This window comes from Neoarius graeffei, chromosome 17, assembly GCF_027579695.1.
Source record: "Neoarius graeffei isolate fNeoGra1 chromosome 17, fNeoGra1.pri, whole genome shotgun sequence".
Classification (NCBI taxonomy): domain Eukaryota; kingdom Metazoa; phylum Chordata; class Actinopteri; order Siluriformes; family Ariidae; genus Neoarius; species Neoarius graeffei.
This window is the reverse complement of record NC_083585.1, coordinates 25,564,244-25,585,888: the sequence shown is the minus strand read 5'-3', so window position 1 is coordinate 25,585,888 and position 21,645 is coordinate 25,564,244. Positions and strand designations below refer to the sequence as shown.

At 38.7% G+C, this 21,645-nt stretch overlaps 1 protein-coding gene across 1 annotated transcript in view; it reads right to left on the bottom strand.

The window, feature by feature from the left end:
• The window catches only part of LOC132901470 (alpha-2-macroglobulin-like), a 54,720-nt gene extending 40,358 nt beyond the window's left edge, over window positions 1–14,362 (bottom strand). Inside the window, exons 1-17 of the mRNA XM_060943882.1 lie at window positions 14,259–14,362; window positions 12,040–12,220; window positions 11,781–11,937; window positions 11,630–11,682; window positions 11,438–11,458; window positions 11,139–11,304; window positions 10,971–11,052; window positions 7,253–7,364; window positions 7,014–7,134; window positions 6,762–6,871; window positions 6,490–6,660; window positions 6,147–6,380; window positions 5,812–6,024; window positions 5,542–5,691; window positions 2,861–2,986; window positions 2,583–2,682; window positions 252–299 (exon numbers count right to left, since the gene is read on the bottom strand). Coding sequence (XP_060799865.1) covers window positions 252–299; window positions 2,583–2,682; window positions 2,861–2,986; window positions 5,542–5,691; window positions 5,812–6,024; window positions 6,147–6,380; window positions 6,490–6,660; window positions 6,762–6,871; window positions 7,014–7,134; window positions 7,253–7,364; window positions 10,971–11,052; window positions 11,139–11,304; window positions 11,438–11,458; window positions 11,630–11,682; window positions 11,781–11,937; window positions 12,040–12,220; window positions 14,259–14,356 — 2,143 coding nt within the window. The 5' untranslated portion in view covers window positions 14,357–14,362. The remainder of the gene's footprint in view (window positions 1–251; window positions 300–2,582; window positions 2,683–2,860; window positions 2,987–5,541; window positions 5,692–5,811; window positions 6,025–6,146; window positions 6,381–6,489; window positions 6,661–6,761; window positions 6,872–7,013; window positions 7,135–7,252; window positions 7,365–10,970; window positions 11,053–11,138; window positions 11,305–11,437; window positions 11,459–11,629; window positions 11,683–11,780; window positions 11,938–12,039; window positions 12,221–14,258) is intronic.
• Window positions 14,363–21,645: the final 7,283 nt, after the last annotated feature.

Sequence of the window (21,645 nt, the reverse complement as noted above, 5' to 3'; positions counted from 1 at the left end):
AAAGAACAGTAAAGAACTTATAAGAGTTTACCACTGTCTTAGTAGTAAATCCTTATAAGGATTTATAAATATATATGCCATGTATGATTTACTCCTGAAAGTGGCCCATTTTGCATTTTCCTCATACAAATTTTTTACGAAAATCTAGTATGTATGAACATTGTGCATGGTTTTTACAGATAATGTGTATGATGAATTACACCGTCTTTGTATGCTTCACGTAATGTTTGTAGTTTTAAATTATATTTTACAGTTTAAAATGTATATGCCTTTTATATGTAAATCCAACACAAACATATGTGGATTTACATATAAAAGGCAGATACATTTTAAACTGTAAAATATAATTTAAAACTACAAACATTACGTGAAGCATACAAAGACGGTGTAATTCATCATACACATTATCTGTAAAAACCATGCACAATGTTCACTTCATACATACTAGATTTTCATAAAAAATTTGTATGAGGAAAATGCAAAATGGGCCACTTTCAGGAGTAAATCATACATGGCATATATATTTATTTATAAATCCTTATAAGGATTTATCCTTATATTTATAAGGATTTACTACTAAGACAGTGGTAAACTCTTATAAGTTCTTTACTGTTCTTTTTCGTATGGGAATAGAAGAAGTAAGGACGCATGCGCATAAACTATTATGCGCGAGACTTCATATTAGCCACAAAGTCAGGAAAATCTGTTCGGAAAATTACATTATAATGACCAAATACAATGAAAAGTATTTTTCCAGTCTCACCTGTGAAAGGTAATCCCATGTGATCTCGTTTGGACGGTAAACCTGTTGGTACAGTTAAACGCAGCCAATCTTTATTCTCCGCTTTGACCTTTCCAATATGGCGGCGAGGATGACGTACGCGGAAGGCGGCGTCTTTAATGGTCCGGAAAAAATTGAATACTACACGTTGATGGATTAATTTGTTGTTTCTCACCTGTGAAAGGCAATCCCATGTGATCTTGTTTGGACGGTAAATCTGTTGGTACAGTTAAACGCAGCTAATCTTTATTCTCCGCTTTGACCTTTCCAATATGGCGGCGAGGATGACGTACGCGGAAGGCGGCGTCTTTAATGGTCCGGAATAAATTGAATGATACACGTTGATGGATTAATTTGCTTTTTTGAGGAATGTATTCTAGGACTTAAACCATCATCTGAAGAGGTGAGATCGCTCTTTTTTCCCCCTAGTTTTGCTGGTGGGATTGACTCTGCCCTAAGGGCTATTCTCTCTCTCTCTCTCTCTCTCTCTCTCTCTCTCTCTCTCTCTCACTTTGCACCATTACACAATAAATATTCACAGTGAAAATATTTTGTAAGCGCGTTTCATGAACCAAGTTATAGGATTTGTTGACAACTCGCATCGCATCGCAATGAGATCATTGGCACTACTGGTGTTAAGACTCAGACCATTTCATAAATGAATATTTTGCTGTAGAGCTGCAGTGTTTGTACAATTGCATGTTTTTGCTTCACTATTACTGTCACTATTCTGCTTCTTGCATTACTACTGTGAACTAACACTGAACATAATAATAATAATAATAATAATAATAATAATAATAATAATAATAATAATAATAATATCCAAGCTCGTGTTTCACTCTCATTAGTGCTCTGTAAGGCTTTTTCCTGGTGATATTCGTTACACTTCTACCCGGCGTGAAGCACTCACAGTCATGTGGTTGTGACGTCATCGTAAACAAATCCGTTTTACTCATCCAGACGACTTCACAACGGCAACGTTGCCAGATCTTTCCACTCTGGAACCCGTTCTCAAAAAGATTGCGTTTTGGGCACCCAAAACGCCGGTGCCGTGTGGACGCCAGGCCTAAACGATAAGCAATTGTATCGGAGTCACCTGAATCCGTTGCCGTGTGGACAGGGCCTAAGTACTTGAAGCTCATAATGATTATCTTAAATGGTACCTATTGGGGACATATCGACTACATAAGAAATACTTAATAGTTGTATTCTTATACATACAACTTAATGTACATGCACAATATAGCCAAAAGTTTTTGGATACCTGACTATCACACTCATAACTGCCACACTTCTGGTTAGGCCAGAAGTGTGGCTAGATTTGTGGCTAGTGTCCACTAGATTTTGGAGTGTGGCTGTGGGTATTTGCCCATTTAGAGCTAATGTGAGGTCAGGTACTGATCTTGGGTGAATACCTGGGATGCATTTGGCATTTCTGATTCATTCAAAAGGTGTTCAGTGGGGTTGAGGTCAGGGCTCTGTTTAGGCCACTCAAATTCTTTCACTCCAACATTGGCAAACCATTTCTTTATGCACTGTACTTTATGCACAGGGTATTGACATGCTTGGGCCACATAGATCCAGTGAAGGGAAATTGTAATGCTACAGTACACAAAAACATCCTGTACAAGTGTGTGCTTCCAAATTTGTGGCAACAGTTTGGGGAAGAACCACATACAGTATGGGTGTGACTGTCAGGTGTCCACAAACTCTGGCCATATAGTATATCTTAAATGCAAGAACAAGAAACTACACATTTATTGAACAATAATAGAAGAAAAAGGTCTAAATATAGTATAATTACCAAGAGTCTGATCACGAAGATACTTCACATGCTTGTATATAACACAGCGAGGTAGTCTAATCACCAAATTTGTTGCCATCTTCAGTCCCACTCCCTATCAGATGATAGGAAATCAGAATGTCATCAGTGTAGTAAATTACTGAACAGTGAACCAGGAACCAGTTTGGTTTTTTTTTTGTATTTTAATTTTTGATTTTTTTTAGCTTAATGACTCTCACAAACATAATTACAAAACCAGTTATGCTACATTTTACAACCAGTCAATCTATTACCTTTAATGTATTGTAAAAATGGCCAATCAGTACATCTCGTCGGGGTCTAACATGCAAGCACTCCAGATAATCTTCAACTTGAGCTGGATAATCTGATACTGATGTCACTGGCAATAAATTAAATATCTATGGAATTACATAGTAATAACAACAAATTAACAATTAACTTCATATCATTTGAATGTATCTTAACAGACATGTTCACAGTAAACTTTGTGACCTGTGTGTGGAAGCTTTTGCTCATAAGATTTTATTTCAATTGAGTGACATGAGATGTAATAGACCAACCTCTAATACCTCTAATAGACCAGAGGACTCAATCTCTCGCAATCCAATCTCCTGATATTAAAATTAAGTATATGCATAGGGTCAAATCCCCAGACATTACAGCTGGTGAGCACCTCAACATTCCTATGAGATACAACCTATTCGAAAAAAGTTGGGACAAAGTACAAATTGTAAATAAAAACAGAATGCAATAATTTACAAATCTCAAAAACTGATATTGTATTCACAATAGAACATAGACAACATATCAAATGTCGAAAGTGAGACATTTTGAAATTTCATGCCAAATATTGGCTCATTTGAAATTTCATGACAGCAACACATCTCAAAAAAGTTGGGACAGGGGCAATAAGAGGCTGGAAAAGTTAAAGGTACAAAAAAAGAACAGCTGGAGGACCAAACTGCAACTCATTAGATCAATTGGCAATAGGTCATTAACATGACTGGGTATAAAAAGAGCATCTTGGAGTGGCAGTGGCTCTCAGAAGTAAAGATGGGAAGAGGCTCACCAATCCCCCTAATTCTGCGCCGACAAACAGTGGAGCAATATCAGAAAGGAGTTCGACAGTGTAAAATTGCAAAGAGTTTGAACATTTCATCATCTACAGTGCATAATATCATCAAAAGATTCAGAGAATCTGGAAGAATCTCTGTGCGTAAGGGTCAAGGCCGGAAAACCATACTGGGTGCCCGTGATCTTCGGGCCCTTAGACAGCACTGCATCACATACAGGCATGCTTCTGTATTGGAAATCACAAAATGGGCTCAGGAATATTTCCAGAGAACATTATCTGTGAACACAATTCACCGTGCCATCCGCCGTTGCCAGCTAAAACTCTATAGTTCAAAGAAGAAGCTGTATCTAAACATGATCCTGAAGCGCAGATGTCTTCTCTGGGCCAAGGCTCATTTAAAATGGACTGTGGCAAAGTGGAAAACTGTTCTGTGGTCAGATGAATCAAAATTTGAAGTTCTTTATGGAAATCAGGGACGCCGTGTCATTCAGACTAAAGAGGAGAAGGACGACCCAAGTTGTTATCAGCGCTCAGTTCAGAAGCCTGCATCTCTGATGGTATGGGGTTGCGTTAGTGCATGGGCAGCTTACACATCTGGAAAGACACCATCAATGCTGAAAGGTATATCCAGGTTCTAGAGCAACATATGCTACCACCCATACGACATCTCTTTCAGGGAAGACCTTGCATTTTCCAACATGACAATGCCAAACCACATACTGCATCAATTACAGCATCATGGCTGCATAGAAGAAGGGTCCGGGTACTGAACTGGCCAGCCTGCAGTCCAGATCTTTCACCCATAGAAAACATTTGGCGCATCATAAAACGGAAGATACGACAAAAAAGACCTAAGACAGTTGAGCAACTAGAATCCTACATTAGACAAGAATGGGTTAACATTCCTATGCCTAAACTTGAGCAACTTGTCTCCTCAGTCCCCAGACGTTTACAGACTGTTGTAAAGAGAAAAGGGGATGTCTCACAGTGGTAAACATGGCCTTGTCCCAACTTTTTTGAGATGTGTTGTTGTCATGAAATTTAAAAATCACCTAATTTTTCTCTTTAAATGATACGTTTTCTCAGTTTAAACATTTCATATGTCATCTATGTTCTATTCTGAATAAAATATGGAATTTTGAAACTTCCACATCATTGGATTCCATTTTTATTTACAATTTGTACATTGTCCCAACTTTTTTGGAATCGGGATTGTATTTCCCCAGGTCTCCTAAGTCAAATAAGCTAAAAGTTTTTTTAAAAATGTTTTTGGAAAGCTTATGTTAAAAAAATAATAATAAATAAATAAATAAATAAATAAATAAAAAGACAATGCAACCATAAAATATAGCACAGTTGTACCATATGGGCAACATACTACCTTTCATTGGCATAAAGCTGCTCATCAGCTGTTTTTGAATAACTTTATGCCTACATGATCTCTAGATTTCAATTTTGTGCAACTGAGATGTACAAAATAGGAGGGGTTTGAAAAGCTATGTTGTGAAGAACATTCAAAATTGCTAACAATCAGTTTTAGGATTTATTATGCATCAAACACAGAATAGCCCAACAAACGAACGAACGAACGAACGAACGAACGAACAAACAAACAAACAAAAAAGAGCTACATAGTTCAATCAGAGCAATGAGAGACATCTGTATTGTAGAAGCCTATGGAAATATAATGTGCAGAATTTAAAACCATGACTTGTATATTGTCCTGTAAGAAGTAGATTTAAAAATTACATAAAAAATTATTAAATAAAAAAACCTAAAGGTAATAATTTCTTTAAAAAATACCCAAACAAACAAAAAACAAACAAAAAACCTTCAAGTGCTTCTATATAGTGAATATCCGGTACATCTTAACTTCACCTTGTCAGGGTTTAGACGTTTTCCAGACTCCAAAATGAACACACTCTGATCTACAACACTAATTCCACACAGTGAACCAGGATGAGCCGTGATCTCAACAGTGTTCTTTTCACCAGGAACTGCGTTGGAGGGCAAGAACTGTAGTGAAACCTGGAATCCATGATGAAAACACATATAGACTGGTCTAGTTTTTTTTTTTGCAAAAATGGCACAATCAGACTAATTGATTGAGCATAAAAAAGTTATTAATTTAATTAATTTTAGCATTACCTTATTTCTGAAGCATTTTTCCACATCAAAATTCTTGCTAGCAGCGATAACATTCTCACTGGGCAGGACAGAGTACACCACAACCTGTGCTACAGGAGCCAGTTCAGCAACAACAGATAGTTTGATTGAGATTTTTCCTTTTCTGACATCTGCAGAGTCTTCCACTTCAACTTTCTCATGCCCATGATGGACTATGGCTCCTTTAGATAAGACCTGAACCAGAGAGTCACAATATCTGATAATCACTATCCATCTAGAGCTGCTAGAATGAACAAAATACAGGTGGCTTGCATTTTCTGTATCATTAAACATACAATTTTATTGCAGGTACTTACCAGGTACATAAGATCAATGCTGTAATTTTCAGTAGTTTCCCCAACAATATAATAATTAATGGTTATGGGAATTTCAGTACCACACTTAAATGGTTCCTTTGAGCCTTCTATTGATAGTTCACTGAACACTGGACTATAAGGTATGTCAGGTTGGAGCAGCTGTATATGTGCATCAGCATTTGCAAAGAATGGAGTATTCCGTCCTTGTTTTTTTCTTTCTGGATAGACACTTGCCTAGATAACAGGGAAACAGGAGCAATAAAATTAATTTTTAATGGAACAAAATATACTGCATAATTATTTTTTCCCTTTGTTTGTAACTGCTAAGGTCATCCTACCCTACCCTCAATATTATCTTTCTTGCAGGAGGTTCAGGTGCAGCGACTGAAAAGTTTGCGATTCCATTACCATCTGTCGTGAGATTAAGTAGTACATTTTCAGACCACTCTTCACCTTCTGAAAGGTACACCTTCTTGTTAGGAACTGGTGTTCCACTGAAGGTTGTAACTTTAATCTGTTGATCAGGGAAAAACAAATTATTTCCTGCCTATCATCACAAGCATAAAAGCAATATCAAATGGCAATTTTAAATAAAAAAAGAAAAGAAAAACATACCTTTCCTTCTATAACTTTCCCCTGTTCAAAATTTTTTGGTGTATCAAGGATTTCCACTTTACCAATTTGAAATAAGAGTTTTATATTTGTAAATGTCAGCCAGGATATATCTAAATAGAAGGAACCAATTGCAATGTGGCATTATGAAATGAAAATGAAAATCATGTTAAGCTTTTATAAAGTTTAAGTCAATCTGCTACTAGCTCTGGCTTCTTACTTTTCTTTGTTTTGAGAAATCTGTTACTGACTCACCTGTTCCTTCCTCTGTGAAAATAATAATAGCAGTAAGCTGATTCTTAAATTTACGTTCAAATTCAGTATTCAAGAAAGTTGTCACATCTATGTTAACTAATGCACAGCCAGTCTGAGTCATCTATGGTGAACATCCAAAAACAAATGGGGAGAATTATTTATTAGAGAGAGAGAGAGAGAGAGAGAGAGAGAGAGAGAGAGAGTTAAATGATAGTGCAGTAATAGTGTTGCATACATACCTTCACTGTTTCATGCAGGCAGAATGAACTCATCAAGGCCTCATTATTATACTTAGTTCTCCGGCACACCTGCACCTTTGCTTGACCAGGTACTGGTTGTCCATAGGTGTACCTTCATATCATACAGTTTATATGTCACTGATCAGCCATACCATTAAATCCACCTGCCTAATATTGTGTAGGTCTCCTTGTGCTGCCAAAACTGCTCTGACCCTTTGAGGCATGGACCTCACAAGACCTCTGAAGGTGTGCTGTAGTATCTGGCACCAAGGTGTTAGCAGCAGATACTTTAAGTCCTGTAAGTTGCAAGGTGGGGCCTCCATGAATTGGACTTGTTTGTCTAGCACTTCCTAGAGAAGCTCAAGTGGATTGAGATCTGGGGAATTTGGAGGCAAAATCAACAACTTGAACTCTTTGTCATGTTCCTCAAACCATTCCTGAACAATTTTTGCAGTGTGGCAGGGCACATTATCCTGCTGAAAGAGGCCACTGCCATTAGGGAATACCATTGCCATCAAGGAGTATACTTGATCTGCAACAATGTTTAGGGAGGTGGTACTTGTTAAAAGTAACATCCACATGAATATCAGGACCCAAAGATTCCCAGAGCATCACACTGCCTCCTCCAGCTTGCTTTCTACCCACAGTGCATCCTGATGCCATCTCTTCCCCAAGTAGATCACACACACACACACACACACACACACACACACACACACACACACACACACACACACACACACACACACACACAACTATCCACATGATGTAAAAGAACACATGATTCATCAGGTCAGGCCACCTTCTTCCATTGCTTCATGGTCCAGTTCTGATGCTCACATACCCATTGTTGGTGCTTTCAGAATGGGCACTCTGACCAGTCTGTAGCTATGCAGCCCCATACACAACAAGCTGTGATGCAATGTGTGTTCTGACACCTTTCTATCATAGCCAGCATTAAACGTACATTATGTAGGATCTAGTGGCATCTAGCATTGAGGATGCAGACTGCAACCAATTAAATGCCCCTCTCTTACCCCTCATTTTCCAAGCATATATTAGAATGTACAGTAGCTGTCAGGTGCCCATAGCATACTTCCAAGTACTTCCAAAATGATGTCATCATCTACAACCAAATCAATTAGCCTGTCATTTGATGACGTGACTTTAAAAATTGTATTTTGATATTTAGTTACTCAGAAATTGTATTTAGTTATCTCATCTCATTATCTCTAGCCACTTTATCCTGTTCTACAGGGTCGCAGGCAAGCTGGAGCCTATCCCAGCTGACTACGGGCGAAAGCTGGGGTACACCCTGGACAAGTCGCCAGGTCATCACAGGGCTGACATATAGACACAGACAACCATTCACACTCACATTCACACCTACAGTCAATTTAGAGTCACCAGTTAACCTAACCTGCATGTCTTTGGACTGTGGGGGAAACCGGAGCACCCGGAGGAAACCCACGCGGACACGGGGAGAACATGCAAACTCCGCACAGAAAGGCCCTTGCTGGCCACGGGGCTCGAACCCAGACCTTCTTGCTGTGAGGCAACAGTGCTAACCACTACACCACCGTGCCGCCCTGTATTTAGTTATTTAGTTTGTAAAACTATAGGCCATAACTTCCATGAAAGATAGCAAATATTATTGTTACTTGTTTTGCATTGTTGTCATGTTTTATTGCTAACATCAGCAAGACACATATTTTGTTCTCAGTTTGAAGAGTCAAATACCAGATAAACCACTCAGTAACATTCCCAAGGTTAGAGGGAGAGGGCATCGGCATCGCCAGGGGTATTTTACTGGGGCACATGCCCCAGTATAGATCTGTAGTGCCCCAGTAAAAAAAATCCAGTGACGAAACGCTCTGAATTTTAAACTTGGGAATAGCTGCAATTTAATTAATTCATAACGTGGGGTAGGCTAACCGATGCGCGAAGAAGACCATCTACAATGCTTTTACATTGGTAGTTTTGGCTGGCCTCGCGCACACTAAGCAATGTGAAAAAAGTGTGCGCGTGACATGAGTAACATCTTGGTTGCTATGGGGACCGCAGACTCCAGCAGCCCTCAGATGCAATGAAATTCAGAGCAGGGGAAACCATCTCTCCGTGTTTTTCAACTGTTTACAGGTTAGTAGACAGTAATTCCACTGTCATTTTTGTAAAACACACACACACACACACACACACACACACACACACACACACACACACACACACACACAGTGGTGCTTTTAGAGGCTTTTGGATTGTGTTTAGAGATGTTCAATGCTGAAAATGCGTGTGCTTACAAAGATATGTTTGGTGATTTAAAAGGTATCAAGTGTGAATACTGTTGGCCATTAAGTACTCTTGGTTGAGTTTCAAAACTCGGCGGTGTTGTATTGTATGTTAATATGTTCTTTTACAATATTACCAACAGTATAAGTATTACATTGCTATTATCACAAATGTTGCAAATATTCATACTGTTATTATTAAATGATTGACCTGGATTCAGTGTCCTCGTAATCATTTTGAGTTTTACAGCTCTAGTGACTAGTTTTAAGCAGGCCGTTTCTAAATATAAATATCAATATATAAATATATATTACATAAAATATAATATATATTACATAAAATGTAATATATATTATATAAAAAATATAAATATAAATATAAATATAGTGCAAAATTTTTAGCTCGCGCGCTTCGCGCGCTCGCATACATTTCCTGTGCCCCTTTTGTGCCCCAGTATGGTCTTGGGTCTAGTGACGCCCCTGGGAGAGGGAAAGAAAGAGGGAGGAGAGGCTGAGGTGGTGAAGCAGTCAGGGCGAGGCGATGAAGGGGAGCTATCAGCTACCAATATATTTATTATTGCATTTAGATTGATAGGTTAATTGGTAGGCTAAGTTCCTGTCCTGCATGAAACAGGCAGTTTCTGCATCACTTTGAAAACATTTGTCCCTTATCAACAATTTCCATCTGGGAAAGATGACACCAGTGGTTATCCTTATTTTCTGTCCCGGTCTTGTTTTGCTTTATACTTTCATTTGTTTGATGAGGATTCATGCTTTCTTGCATTTTCTTTTGCTAAATAATCAATATGATCCTCTATCTTTCTTTCAAAATTTGGGTTCTCAAACTTGTTAGCCACAATCAGCAAACACTGATTCCTCTTCTTTCTTCAGCAGTTTGTCCATTCTGGGCTACTGTAGAAACATGACAGGCTCTGTGGAAGAAGACCTGCTTTCTATGTAGAAATTAAGTGCTCATTCTAAGCTTACGAAAACACAATGATTTGTAGTCACAGGTAATACATGAATAAAAACATACTTATGAATGCTATATTCAATTTCTGCTAATAGAGCCCCTAAATAATATATAGTGTACCTTAAACCTTTTCAGCAATTTGTGCTACAGTAGCTCTTCTATGTGATTGAAGCAGATAAGCAAGTCTTCGCTCCCCACATACATCAGTGACCCTTGGGTTCACATGAACCTGTCATTCTTTCACCAGTTGTCATTCATTTCATCTGTCTTTAATGTTATGGCTAATTGGTGTATACCCTACTATGTATGATATATGAAAGATAAATATCACATACATATATGCTAGACATTCACTTGAGTCAACACTATGTAATGTATTTAATTAATAAAACAGATGATTCACAAATCTACAGACATTTGATTCCCCCCCCCCCCCCCCCCCCCATTTTCTACTTACTTTCCACAAACTTCTATGTTCAGTTCTTCCTCGACACTGTGTTTCTCTGGTGCATTTACTGTAACCTCAAATTTGGGTAAAACTAAAAGTCAAATGCAGTTTATTATTACCATAACTTATTTTGGTTACATCTGTAAAAACTCTGGTGTTACTAGTAATGTCACTTACCATACTTTTCCACTTTAAAATTGTGTGTTATCGTCCTTTTTCCAGTGTCAGCAATTAACTGATAATGTCCTTCTGGAGCCTCAGCGTTTAGCTCATAAGAAAGTTGCAGTATCAGACCTGTGGAGGACACATTTGTCCACTGACCAATCCTGTTCTGATTATTATCCTGTTTGGTTCCACAAAACATACAATTAGTTCAATTATGAAGACATTAAGGAAGAATAACACAATACTTATAGATATTACAAATGAACAAATATGTCATTAAATATGTAATATTGTGTATGATTCCATTTTACCTGAAGACTCACTGTACTGTACTGTGGAGTATAAGACAATACATCTTAATTCACAATTTACAATATCATACTGAGATGGGTACAACTTTGGTCTGCGCTTATGAAAATGAGCACAGAGTAATGTTTCACATTTTATTTGGAAGATTGCCAGTTTTTTATACTAAATATTCAAATTACAAAGTCCGCTCTTACCTTTTGTTCAACTGGAATAAAATTTGAATCCATAGAGACAATTCTGAAATTCACTGTGGAAAAACAACAGTACAGTAATGTGACGCTTTGTTTTATTAAATATACAATTTTACAGTAGAAATGTTGTGATATTGTGCATGAACTGAATCACCTGTTTGGCCTGGACTGTAGATTGGTTTATCAGTCTGAATAAATACCAATGTGTCATAGGATTTAAACATCACTTTCCTTTTCTTTGTTATCTTAAAGCTTTCGCCTTTGACTTCTACTCTGATCTCCTGCACTGATTCACCTTCAACCTGTGGAGCCTGTACAGTTGTTTCCATGTTTAACAATATCAATCACTAATAATATCTAAAATAATAATAATAATAATAATAATAATAATAATAATCTTTTGGATTTCTGACCTTAAAATGAGAGCAGTGGTGAATCTCCTTTTCCACTGTCTCTTGTAAAAGAGTTCTGCTCTGGTTGTTGTGAACCAGAAAAATGTTCATTTGCAGAGTCTCATTAGGCTTCAGAAGATTCACACAGAACTTAGCATCAGAGCCAGACTCGATTACTGCAGGAAATGTAACCATGAAATATCTAAAGACAAAAATGAAGGTTTGAGATAAGTTTTAATTGATTAACAACTTGAAGTCATTCAAAATGTTCAAAAATTAAGAAAGTTTTTATAGGTAACTATTGTAGCCAGATCAGAGTACTAGATACATTTAAAGTTCATATGCAAAGTCAAAGATTAGTTAAAAACGCTACAGCTACCCAATGATATTTAACACCACTGAAAAACACTAAGGTTTGTAAAATACAACATACCTATTGAGGTATTTCACTCACGTGACCAAGTCACGTGATACTGCCATTTTGGACGGCACGGCTCGAATCAGTTTGAATGCGAGGAAGGCGACAAACGAAAAACATAAAAGAAAAAGGAGCGAGATGCAGAAAACACCTTCACTATCCAGCGACGTAGGGCATTTACAGGGCGAGCAGAGGGAGAGGTATTTGCAAAAATTGAGGCTAGCAGGCTTAGAGAACGACGTTTACCTGCTTCCACCAGGATTGTTCACTGACGTACGGAAGTACACGAAGCCCTCGTCTTTACCTGACTTCGGCCCACATGATCTGTATACCTATGTCGTTAAAAACCCATCGCCATACACAGGTATTGATCTGAAAGCGTATAAGAGTTTGGATACCTACAAATATTTTGTGTCAGGCTGGGTAACATGCCTACATCAGCGGGTCGTCCCTGGAGCCGGTGGTCGCCATCTGATTACAGCTAAGGTTTGTTCACATTTTCATTTACTTTCGGTCCTCAGGATAAACAAAATGTTATTAAATGGCATTGAAATAACTTCTTAGTCTGTTGAGACATGGCCCGTTATAAATTTGCTGTGACCAGGCAATGACTAAGAACTGTATTATTAGGGTCGGTGTCTGTGTTGTAGCAGTGTACTAGCAGCTAGCTGTTAGCACTAGCTAATGTCAACAACATCATAGCTAGTATGTTACTGTAGCAATGTTTATGTTCAGTCATTTGGATGACTGTTAAAACCTTTCAGTCTCAAGTTTTTCCTTTACTGGATTTACTAGTTTACTGAGCTAGCGCGCTCGGCGGCCGAGCCGGGAGCCATCGCGCCCTCTCCGGCCGAGCCGGGAGCCATCGCGCGCTCTCCGGCCGAGCCGGGAGCCATCGCGCGCTCGGCGGCCGAGCCGGGAGCCATCGCGCGCTCTCCGGCCGAGCCGGGAGCCATCGCGCGCTCTCCGGCCGAGCCGGGAGCCATCGCGCGCTCGCTCAGTAAACTAGTAAATCCAGTAAAGGAAAAACTTGAGACTGAAAGGTTTTAACAGTCATCCAAATGACTGAACGTAAATATTGCTACAGTAACATACTAGCTACTGTTGTTGACATTAACTAGCTTGCCGTCCAAAATGGTGGACACCGGGGCGTCACGTGACCCTGTGACGTCAGGTGAAATACCTCAATAGCAGGATGTCTGTGCCACAGATTAGGTAGATTAGTATTAATTAACTTGTTATAAAGTTATTGTAATAGTGCAACCTTTTTATTTGGGTGTGTGACTGATAATAATAATAATAATAATAATAATAATAATGTTTGGTAATAGATTTTGTGTCTTTTCCTTTATTCAGTGAGTCATGCTTTCTTTTTTCTTAACCCTCAGCAATTGCAGAATGTCCCACACACGTGAAATTAGTTTTGATAAGGTGATTTTTCCATCTTCATGTTGAAACCTTTGTGTAATGTGAATAATTTTGGTTCTTTTTATGGAGTGTATGAGACCAGTGTATAAAAGTCATTTTTTGCTGTCTTAGCACAGTCTGCTACTGCACACTCCGTGGTTGTAGTTTCTTTGTTGGAGTCCTGTAACTTGTTATAAGCTACAACTGTTTTGTAGAGTTTTTTCCGATTTCAATTTTCACGTTCAAAATACTAACAGATAAAAAAAACAGCAAAAAAACCCTCCTCTTTTTGAACATTTTCATCGAAACAAATTTAATATAAAGATAAATATTTAATATAGTATAATAGTTTTACACAGTGGATACAAAATCTGGGATAGTTTATGACAACAATGTAAAATTATATGAGACTTACGGTCCTGAAGTTTGTCCACGAACAGAAATAAAGAGGAAGCTGGCTAACAGTAGCCTTATCCTTATATGAACCTGACTGACCACCATGATGAAAACCATCACTATTGCCACGATCTAAAGCCTGAATGCCTTTTTTGTGATACAACTTCATCTGCCCTCAGCCTCTAATCAATGATTAACCACAATCTGAGCAAATATAGGCATAGATATTTAATTGCACCTATTTGGTTAAAACATATGCAGTAGAAATACAAGCATGCTTTGTATGAACTATTGATTTTAAAAAAGCACGTGTTTTCACAGTAATTTATTAATTTATTTACATAGTCATTAAGTCATCATAGCAAGGGTAGCTGATCACAGAGCCTCCCAGAGAGCTTCCTCCATATATAACGTCTCTGAGGTCTCAGGTTGAAATGATTTTCTATAACTAGAACAATGACACTTAAGTGACTTTCTTGGTGCAAAAAAATTCATCTCATCTCATTATCTCTAGCCACTTTATCCTTCTACAGGGTCGCAGGCAAGCTGGAGCCTATCCCAGCTGACTATGGGCGAAAGGCGGGGTACACCCTGGACAAGTCGCCAGGTCATCACAGGGCTGACACATAGACACAGACAACCATTCACACCTACAGTCAATTTAGAGTCACCAGTTAACCTAACCTGCATGTCTTTGGACTGTGGGGGAAACCGGAGCACCCGGAGGAAACCCACGCGGAGAACATGCAAACTCCGCACAGAAAGGCCCTTGCTGGCCCCGGGGCTCGAACCCAGGACCTTCTTGCTGTGAGGCGACAGCGCTAACCACTACACCACCGTGCTGCCCAAAAAGATTCATTTTATATGTAATTATAGAACATGCATAATTCACACATAAGTATTTATAAGTATGTGTAATACTAATAAGAGTTAAACTTTCAGCATCTTTACTACAGGTGTCATTAATAACACAGTACGTTAAAATATAACTGTGATATGATATGATATGAGCAGTTGAAATACTATATATTTTCACAACTCTTCCGCTCTTGAGTGTCATTAATAGATAATTATCTTAATACCTGTACATATGAAAGTGGTTTTAGAATTTATTTAAATGCTTTGGACAATGCCTTTTTAAGTGGTTGTCTTTTAACTATGTGTGTTTATTGACAACATGTCAGCAATATGATACATTAGACACTATAAATTTTTTTGTTCAGTTGTGTTCAACATTCCAAAGTTCAAACTTGTGCTCTTGTTGCCTTTCATCACACACTTTTTACTTCCAGTGAAGATATGGTCACTGACCTATTTCATTTGACTTCAAATAAATCTCTTCAAACAAATCTCACCCACACAGGTAACAGACTTTCAGTAATTTACTTCGACTGAAAACATCCAAGTAATAATTTTCAGAAGAGTTTGAAATGTAAACTGCACAAAAAGAATAGTGTACTAACGTATCAAAGCATGAACCTATTGCAAGAGATTAAAGTATTTCTAACTGTATATAAGAATTCATATTAATAACGGAATTATGTCTCAATGCACTATTCATCAAAATCCATATCTGTTGTAAATAAATTTGTGAAACACTTGACTCTTGCATATTCCTTATGTTGTACTTCAGAATATTTTTCTTTATTGTCAATATTCTTACAAATCTGTTACTTCAGGTACAATTATCTAATATTAAGGTGGCATGGTGGTGTAGTGGATGGCACTGTTACCTCACAGCAGAGAGGTTCTGGGTTTGAATTTGCAGGTCAACCAGAGCCTTTCTCTGTGAAGTTTGCATATTCTCCCCATGCCTGGTTTTCTCCAGGCACTCTGGTTTCCTTCCACAGTCCAAAGACATGCAGATTAGGTCAACTGGCTACTCCAAATTGCCCACAGGTGTGAATATATGTGTGAAGGGTTGTCTGTCTCTCTGTGTTAGCCCTGTCATAGATTCACGACCGGTCCACGGTGTATCCCGCCTCTGGCCAGAAGTCAGCTGGGATTGGGTCCAGCTTCACCTGTAACCCTGATGGGCAAGCAGGATAGGTTACAGATGGATGGATGAATGAATGGATGGATGGATGGACAATAATCCTGAGCTCAAGAGAAGTGATTTTAGAGGTAAATGAAACCATAGCCTGACTGGGGTCAGCATTTTCATAATATGTTACATAATATGCACACTGTAAAAAAAGAATAGTTGAGAATACTTGAAATTTCAAGGCAACAGTCTGCATTAAGAATTTTCTGTTTTGCCAACGATGTATGCCCATGATAATCCAAACTATGATAACACTGTTATCTTTATTAAGAATTCTTAATTAAGTCAATTTTCAATTCCTCGTTCTGCCAACATAGATTTCTCTTTTTGCTGAACAGTGGCATTCACAGTAGTACAAAAAGACAATTGAGGTTCTCACAATTTTTGGGGGGGGCTTTTTTCCTTTATTTGGATAGGACAGTGTAGAGACAGGAAATGAGCGGGAGAAAGGGAGGGATCGGGAAATGACCTCAGGTCGGAATCGAACCCGGGTCCCCGGACTTATGGTATGGTGCCTTATCCACCTGAGCCACGACAACATGATCTTCAACTAGAGAGAGAACCATATTGCCCAGCCCTTGCATTTGGGAGAGGAAACCCCGTGTCTTGGTCATTAAGAGCATGTGCTGAATAAACACCTGTGGCAATTATGTATTTTCAATTCAGATTATTCACTATTGCATATTTACACATCATTGAGGTGCACCCTATCAGTTTGATGTGGATTTTTCTGTTCGTTAATAATTATTCATATTTTCTTGTCCATTCAATTGTGAATATGGAATTACTTGAACAAAGCATAATTCTATTTTTTAGAATTATCCACATCAAGAAAAATCCACATCAAACTGATAGGGTGCACCTCAATGATGTGTAAATATACAATAGTGAATAATCTCATCTCATTATCTCTAGCCGCTTTATCCTTCTACAGCAGGGGTGTCAAACCTGATCCATAAAGGGCCGTGTGGCTGCAGGTTTTCATTCCAGCCATGCAGCAGCACCCTGATTTGGCTTATTCAATCAACTGACACACCCACCCTTTAATCAAGGGTGGGTGTGGCTGCAAGTATTTGACTGTGTGAAGACAGTTCAGTTGATTGAATGAGCCAAGTCAGGTGTGCTGCTGCATGGCTGGAATGAAAACCTGCAGCCACAAGGCCCTTTATGGATTAGGTTTGACACCCCTGTTCTACAGGGTCGCAGGCAAGCTGGAGCCTATCCCAGCTGACTACGGGCAAAAGGCGGGGTACACCCTGGACAAGTCGCCAGGTCATCACAGGGCTGACACATAGACAACCATTCACGGTCAATTTAGAGTCACCAGTTAACCTAGCCTGCATGTCTTTGGACTGTGGGGGAAACCAGAGCACCCGGAGGAAACCCACGCGGACAACATGCAAACTCCACACAGAAAGGCCCTCGCCAGCCCCGGGGCTCGAACCCAGGATCTTCTTGCTGCGAGGCAACAGCGCTAACCACTACACCACCGTGCCACCCCTAGTGAATAATCTGAATTGAAAATACATAATTGTCACAGGTGTTTATTCAGCGCATGCTCTGAATGACCAAGACACGTGGTTTCCTCTCCCAAATGCAAGGGCTGGGCAATGTGGTTCTCTCTTCGGTTGAAGATCATGTTGTCGTGGCTCAGGTGGATAAGGCGCCATACCATAAATCTGGGGGCCTGGGTTTGATTCCGACCTGAGGTCATTTCCTGATCTCTCTCCTGCTCATTTCCTGTGTCTACACTGTCCTATCCAAATAAAGGTGAAAAAAGCCCCCCCAAAAAATTGTGATAACCTCAATTGCCTTTTTGTACTACTCTGAATGCCACTGTTCAGCAAAAAGAGAAATCTATGTTGGCAGAATGAGGAATTGAAAATTGACTTAATTAAGAATTCTTAATAAAGATAACAGTGTTATCATAGTTTGGATTATCATGGGCACATCGTTGGCAAAACATAAAATTATTAATGCAGACTGTTGCCTTGAAATTTCAAGTATTCTCAACTATTCTTTTTTACAGTGCATAAATATTAATCCCCTTTGAAATTTTACACATTTTCTAGTAAAATGGACTTAAATGAGATTAAAGATCAGGAATCTAGGGGAATTAACCCATAATATGCATAAAATCAAAACAGTTTGTAAAATTATAAAATTACAAATAAAGATTAAACAATTTGTGATTGCATAAAAGTGTGAAACACCTAATTTTTTTTTCTGTTGCAACTGGTTGCCATCAGAAGTCACATAATTATTTCAGTGGAGTCCAGGGTTTATTAAGGAACATACATAAACAAACAAAGAGATGATCAGGGAGCTATCAAAGAATGTATCAAAGTTCTTAAAAATGTATCAATTAGGGTTTGGTTATACAAAATATCCCAAACTTTGTGTTGGCATTCTGTGCCTCTCCACTCTTCCTCCAAACTCTCGGCCCTTGATTTCCAAATGAAATGCAAAATTTACTTTCATCTGAAAAGAGTCCAGTTCTTTCTCTCCTTAGCCCAGGTAAGATGCTTCTGACGTTGTCTCTGTTTCAGGAGTGGCTTGATATTAGGAATGCAACAGTTGTAACCCCTTTCCTGAAGCCATCTGTGTGTGGTGGCTCTTGATGCACTGACACCAGCCTCAGTCCCCGCCTTGTGAAGCTCTCCCAAGTTTTGAATTGACTTTTCTTGACAATCCTCTCAAGGCTGCGTTCATCCCTGTTGTTTGTGCACCTTTTCCAATCAGCCTTTTCAGCAATGACCTTCTGTGGCTTACCATCCTTGTGGAGGTTGTTGATGATCATCTTCTGGATAACTGTCAAGTCAGGAGACTTCCCCAGGATTGTGGTTGTGTGTATTGAACTCAAGCAAGAGATACATGGTATTTATACTGTTTGAATAGTAATTTATTCAAACTCAAAATGAAATATTCTAATATTTTAAGATATATTTAAATTTTTGTACTATAGGCCATAATTTTTAAATTAAAATAGAAAAATGCAAGAAACATTTTACTTTCCATGTCAGTGGTTGAAATACTTTTTTCCAGTGTTCTGCAATATTGCAGAATGTCAAAATTTTGTTCTGCAATTTGGAAATATTTTCTGCAAATACACAAGCCTCCATACTACACCCTTCTCAACCTAATAATGCCTATATTTACATCATGTCTAGCTTTACAACTCATAGCATTACTGTAATTCTTTATTCTCTCACTCTATTTTTAATTTCAGTCTTCACAGATCCTTCTCTGCAGCAAAGTTATCATTCCATGATACCTCCACAGGCCTTTCATCCCCCTCGCCCTGACACTACGGGCTACTACAACTTGAAGTATACCAACTAATTCATAAATGTACTAGTATCACACCCACACATTATCCTTCCACACAACATACTAATAAAGGTTTCACCACAATAAAAAATAGAACACAACTGTTCTTCAAGAAACAAAACATTCATCTTCATGTTACACGTCATGTTACATTTTGTCAAGATTAAGTTTCTAGCTTGAACAATAGATTGTTACCCAGAATGTACTTCATTCACAGTGTTTGCATCTGCAACCTGTAGTTTTAAACTGAAAGCAAGGTTTCAATTCTACACTGTGTTACATCTTACAATGCAAAGAATTGATGCCATTAAGGAATAAAACCCAACTGGCAAACGGAAAGACGTTTGGGTTCATTGTGTTTGACTGGCTTCTAAAGTGCAAGGTCATGAACTGAACTGAGAACTACTGCAGGGGCTTCACTGCTCTAAACTAACAACAGAGAACTGGGTACAAACTAATCATGGCAGAACTGAGAGCTACAGAACTACTGAGAGCTACAGAACTGAACCTATGAGCTTTGTCTTACAGGGCAACTGTTTTACTTTGTGCTAGTCTGCACCACAGGCAAGACAGCACTGGTAAAAAAAAAATAGAACATGTACACAAAACATGTATTAGTGTAGCTTGGTATGAGAAAACAAAATATTCAAAAGTATCTATGAATAAAGGTAAAATACTGTCGCTGTCTTCAAAAGGCAGCGACTGTCTTCATTTTTGTCACCCTCGTGGACGCGTGATCTGTCGCTGTTGTTGTTGGAGTCACGCTGGCTGCCGGATTTGCCGAGATACTCCAAAATCGTCCTTGTTTTCTTGGAGTTTTTGTTGGACTCTTGCGCCGAAGAAACAATCCTCTTCTTGGGAGTCATGTTTGTTGTGCCGCATTGAATTCTGGGAGACGCATGGCAGAAACTGCCGAACACTGCCGAGGTAGTTGTCGGGTCCTCCCAGCGGGTATTAAAAGTGACGAACTCTTACATCGGAAAATGGCAACTGCCCTTATTTGGTTGTCGTCGCCTTTCGTCAGTATTACGTAAATATTGCTCAACTTTGACCTGGAAAACGCTGTCAGGTTCGCGCGGCGCAGGTTTCAGTTTATTTACAGCACCGCTAGTTTGCTAAATTGAGAACCATTGAATCCCGAGCCTGATTTTCTCATTCTGCAAAATTGCAGGTTAAGTTTTCTTCTGCAATCTTGAAAATCATTCTGCAAAATGCAGCCTGCAGACGGGTATTTTGAACACTGCCATGTAATGAGTGAAAAAATATTTAATTTTCACTTTCTTAAATAATTTACAGAAAATATTTAATTTTTTATGATATTCTAATTTTTTTTTAGATGCACCTGTATATGTACACACACGCATATACGCGCGCGCGCACACACACACACACACTGGTTTTTAAGTATTAAAAGGACTTTTCTTACCAGGAACCCATCCTTCCCTTTGTGCTACGTTGATGTTGTAAATATAAAAAAACCTAGCCTAGTAAACTAGACCCACCAGCCTAGCGGCCAAAAATATTTTTGCCTAGCGAGTGGGTCTAGCCTCGCACCATATAAACAAAAACACCCCGGGCATCAAATCGTGCCCGCCAATCACAACGCAAGGTTTTTGTTTGGATTCTTTGGGCGGGCTTTTGCAAGAGTGACGACAAAGCTGCGCGACGCTGGAGAAAGCACAACAAGAAAGATGGCTACGGCTAGTGAACAGCGCGCATTTGACTCCGCTTTGGAATCAGTTTTAGAAGAATTAGACTTGGAGTTTTCATTGAAACATGAGCAGGAAGAGGTTCTCCGCTCATTCCTTTTCAAGAAGGATGTTTTCGCTGTTTTGCCGACCGGCTATGGCAAAAGTCTGATCTACCAGCTGGCTCCCCTGGTAGCCAAAAGGTTGGGGCTAGTTTGTGCAGTACGAAGAATTAATAAACAGCTTTAAAACATTACTTTTTGATTGTTTCTTATTTTCCTGTTATTTTAAATTTAAGGGAAATTATTTCACCAAACACAACTAAATAAAAACTCTCAAAAACA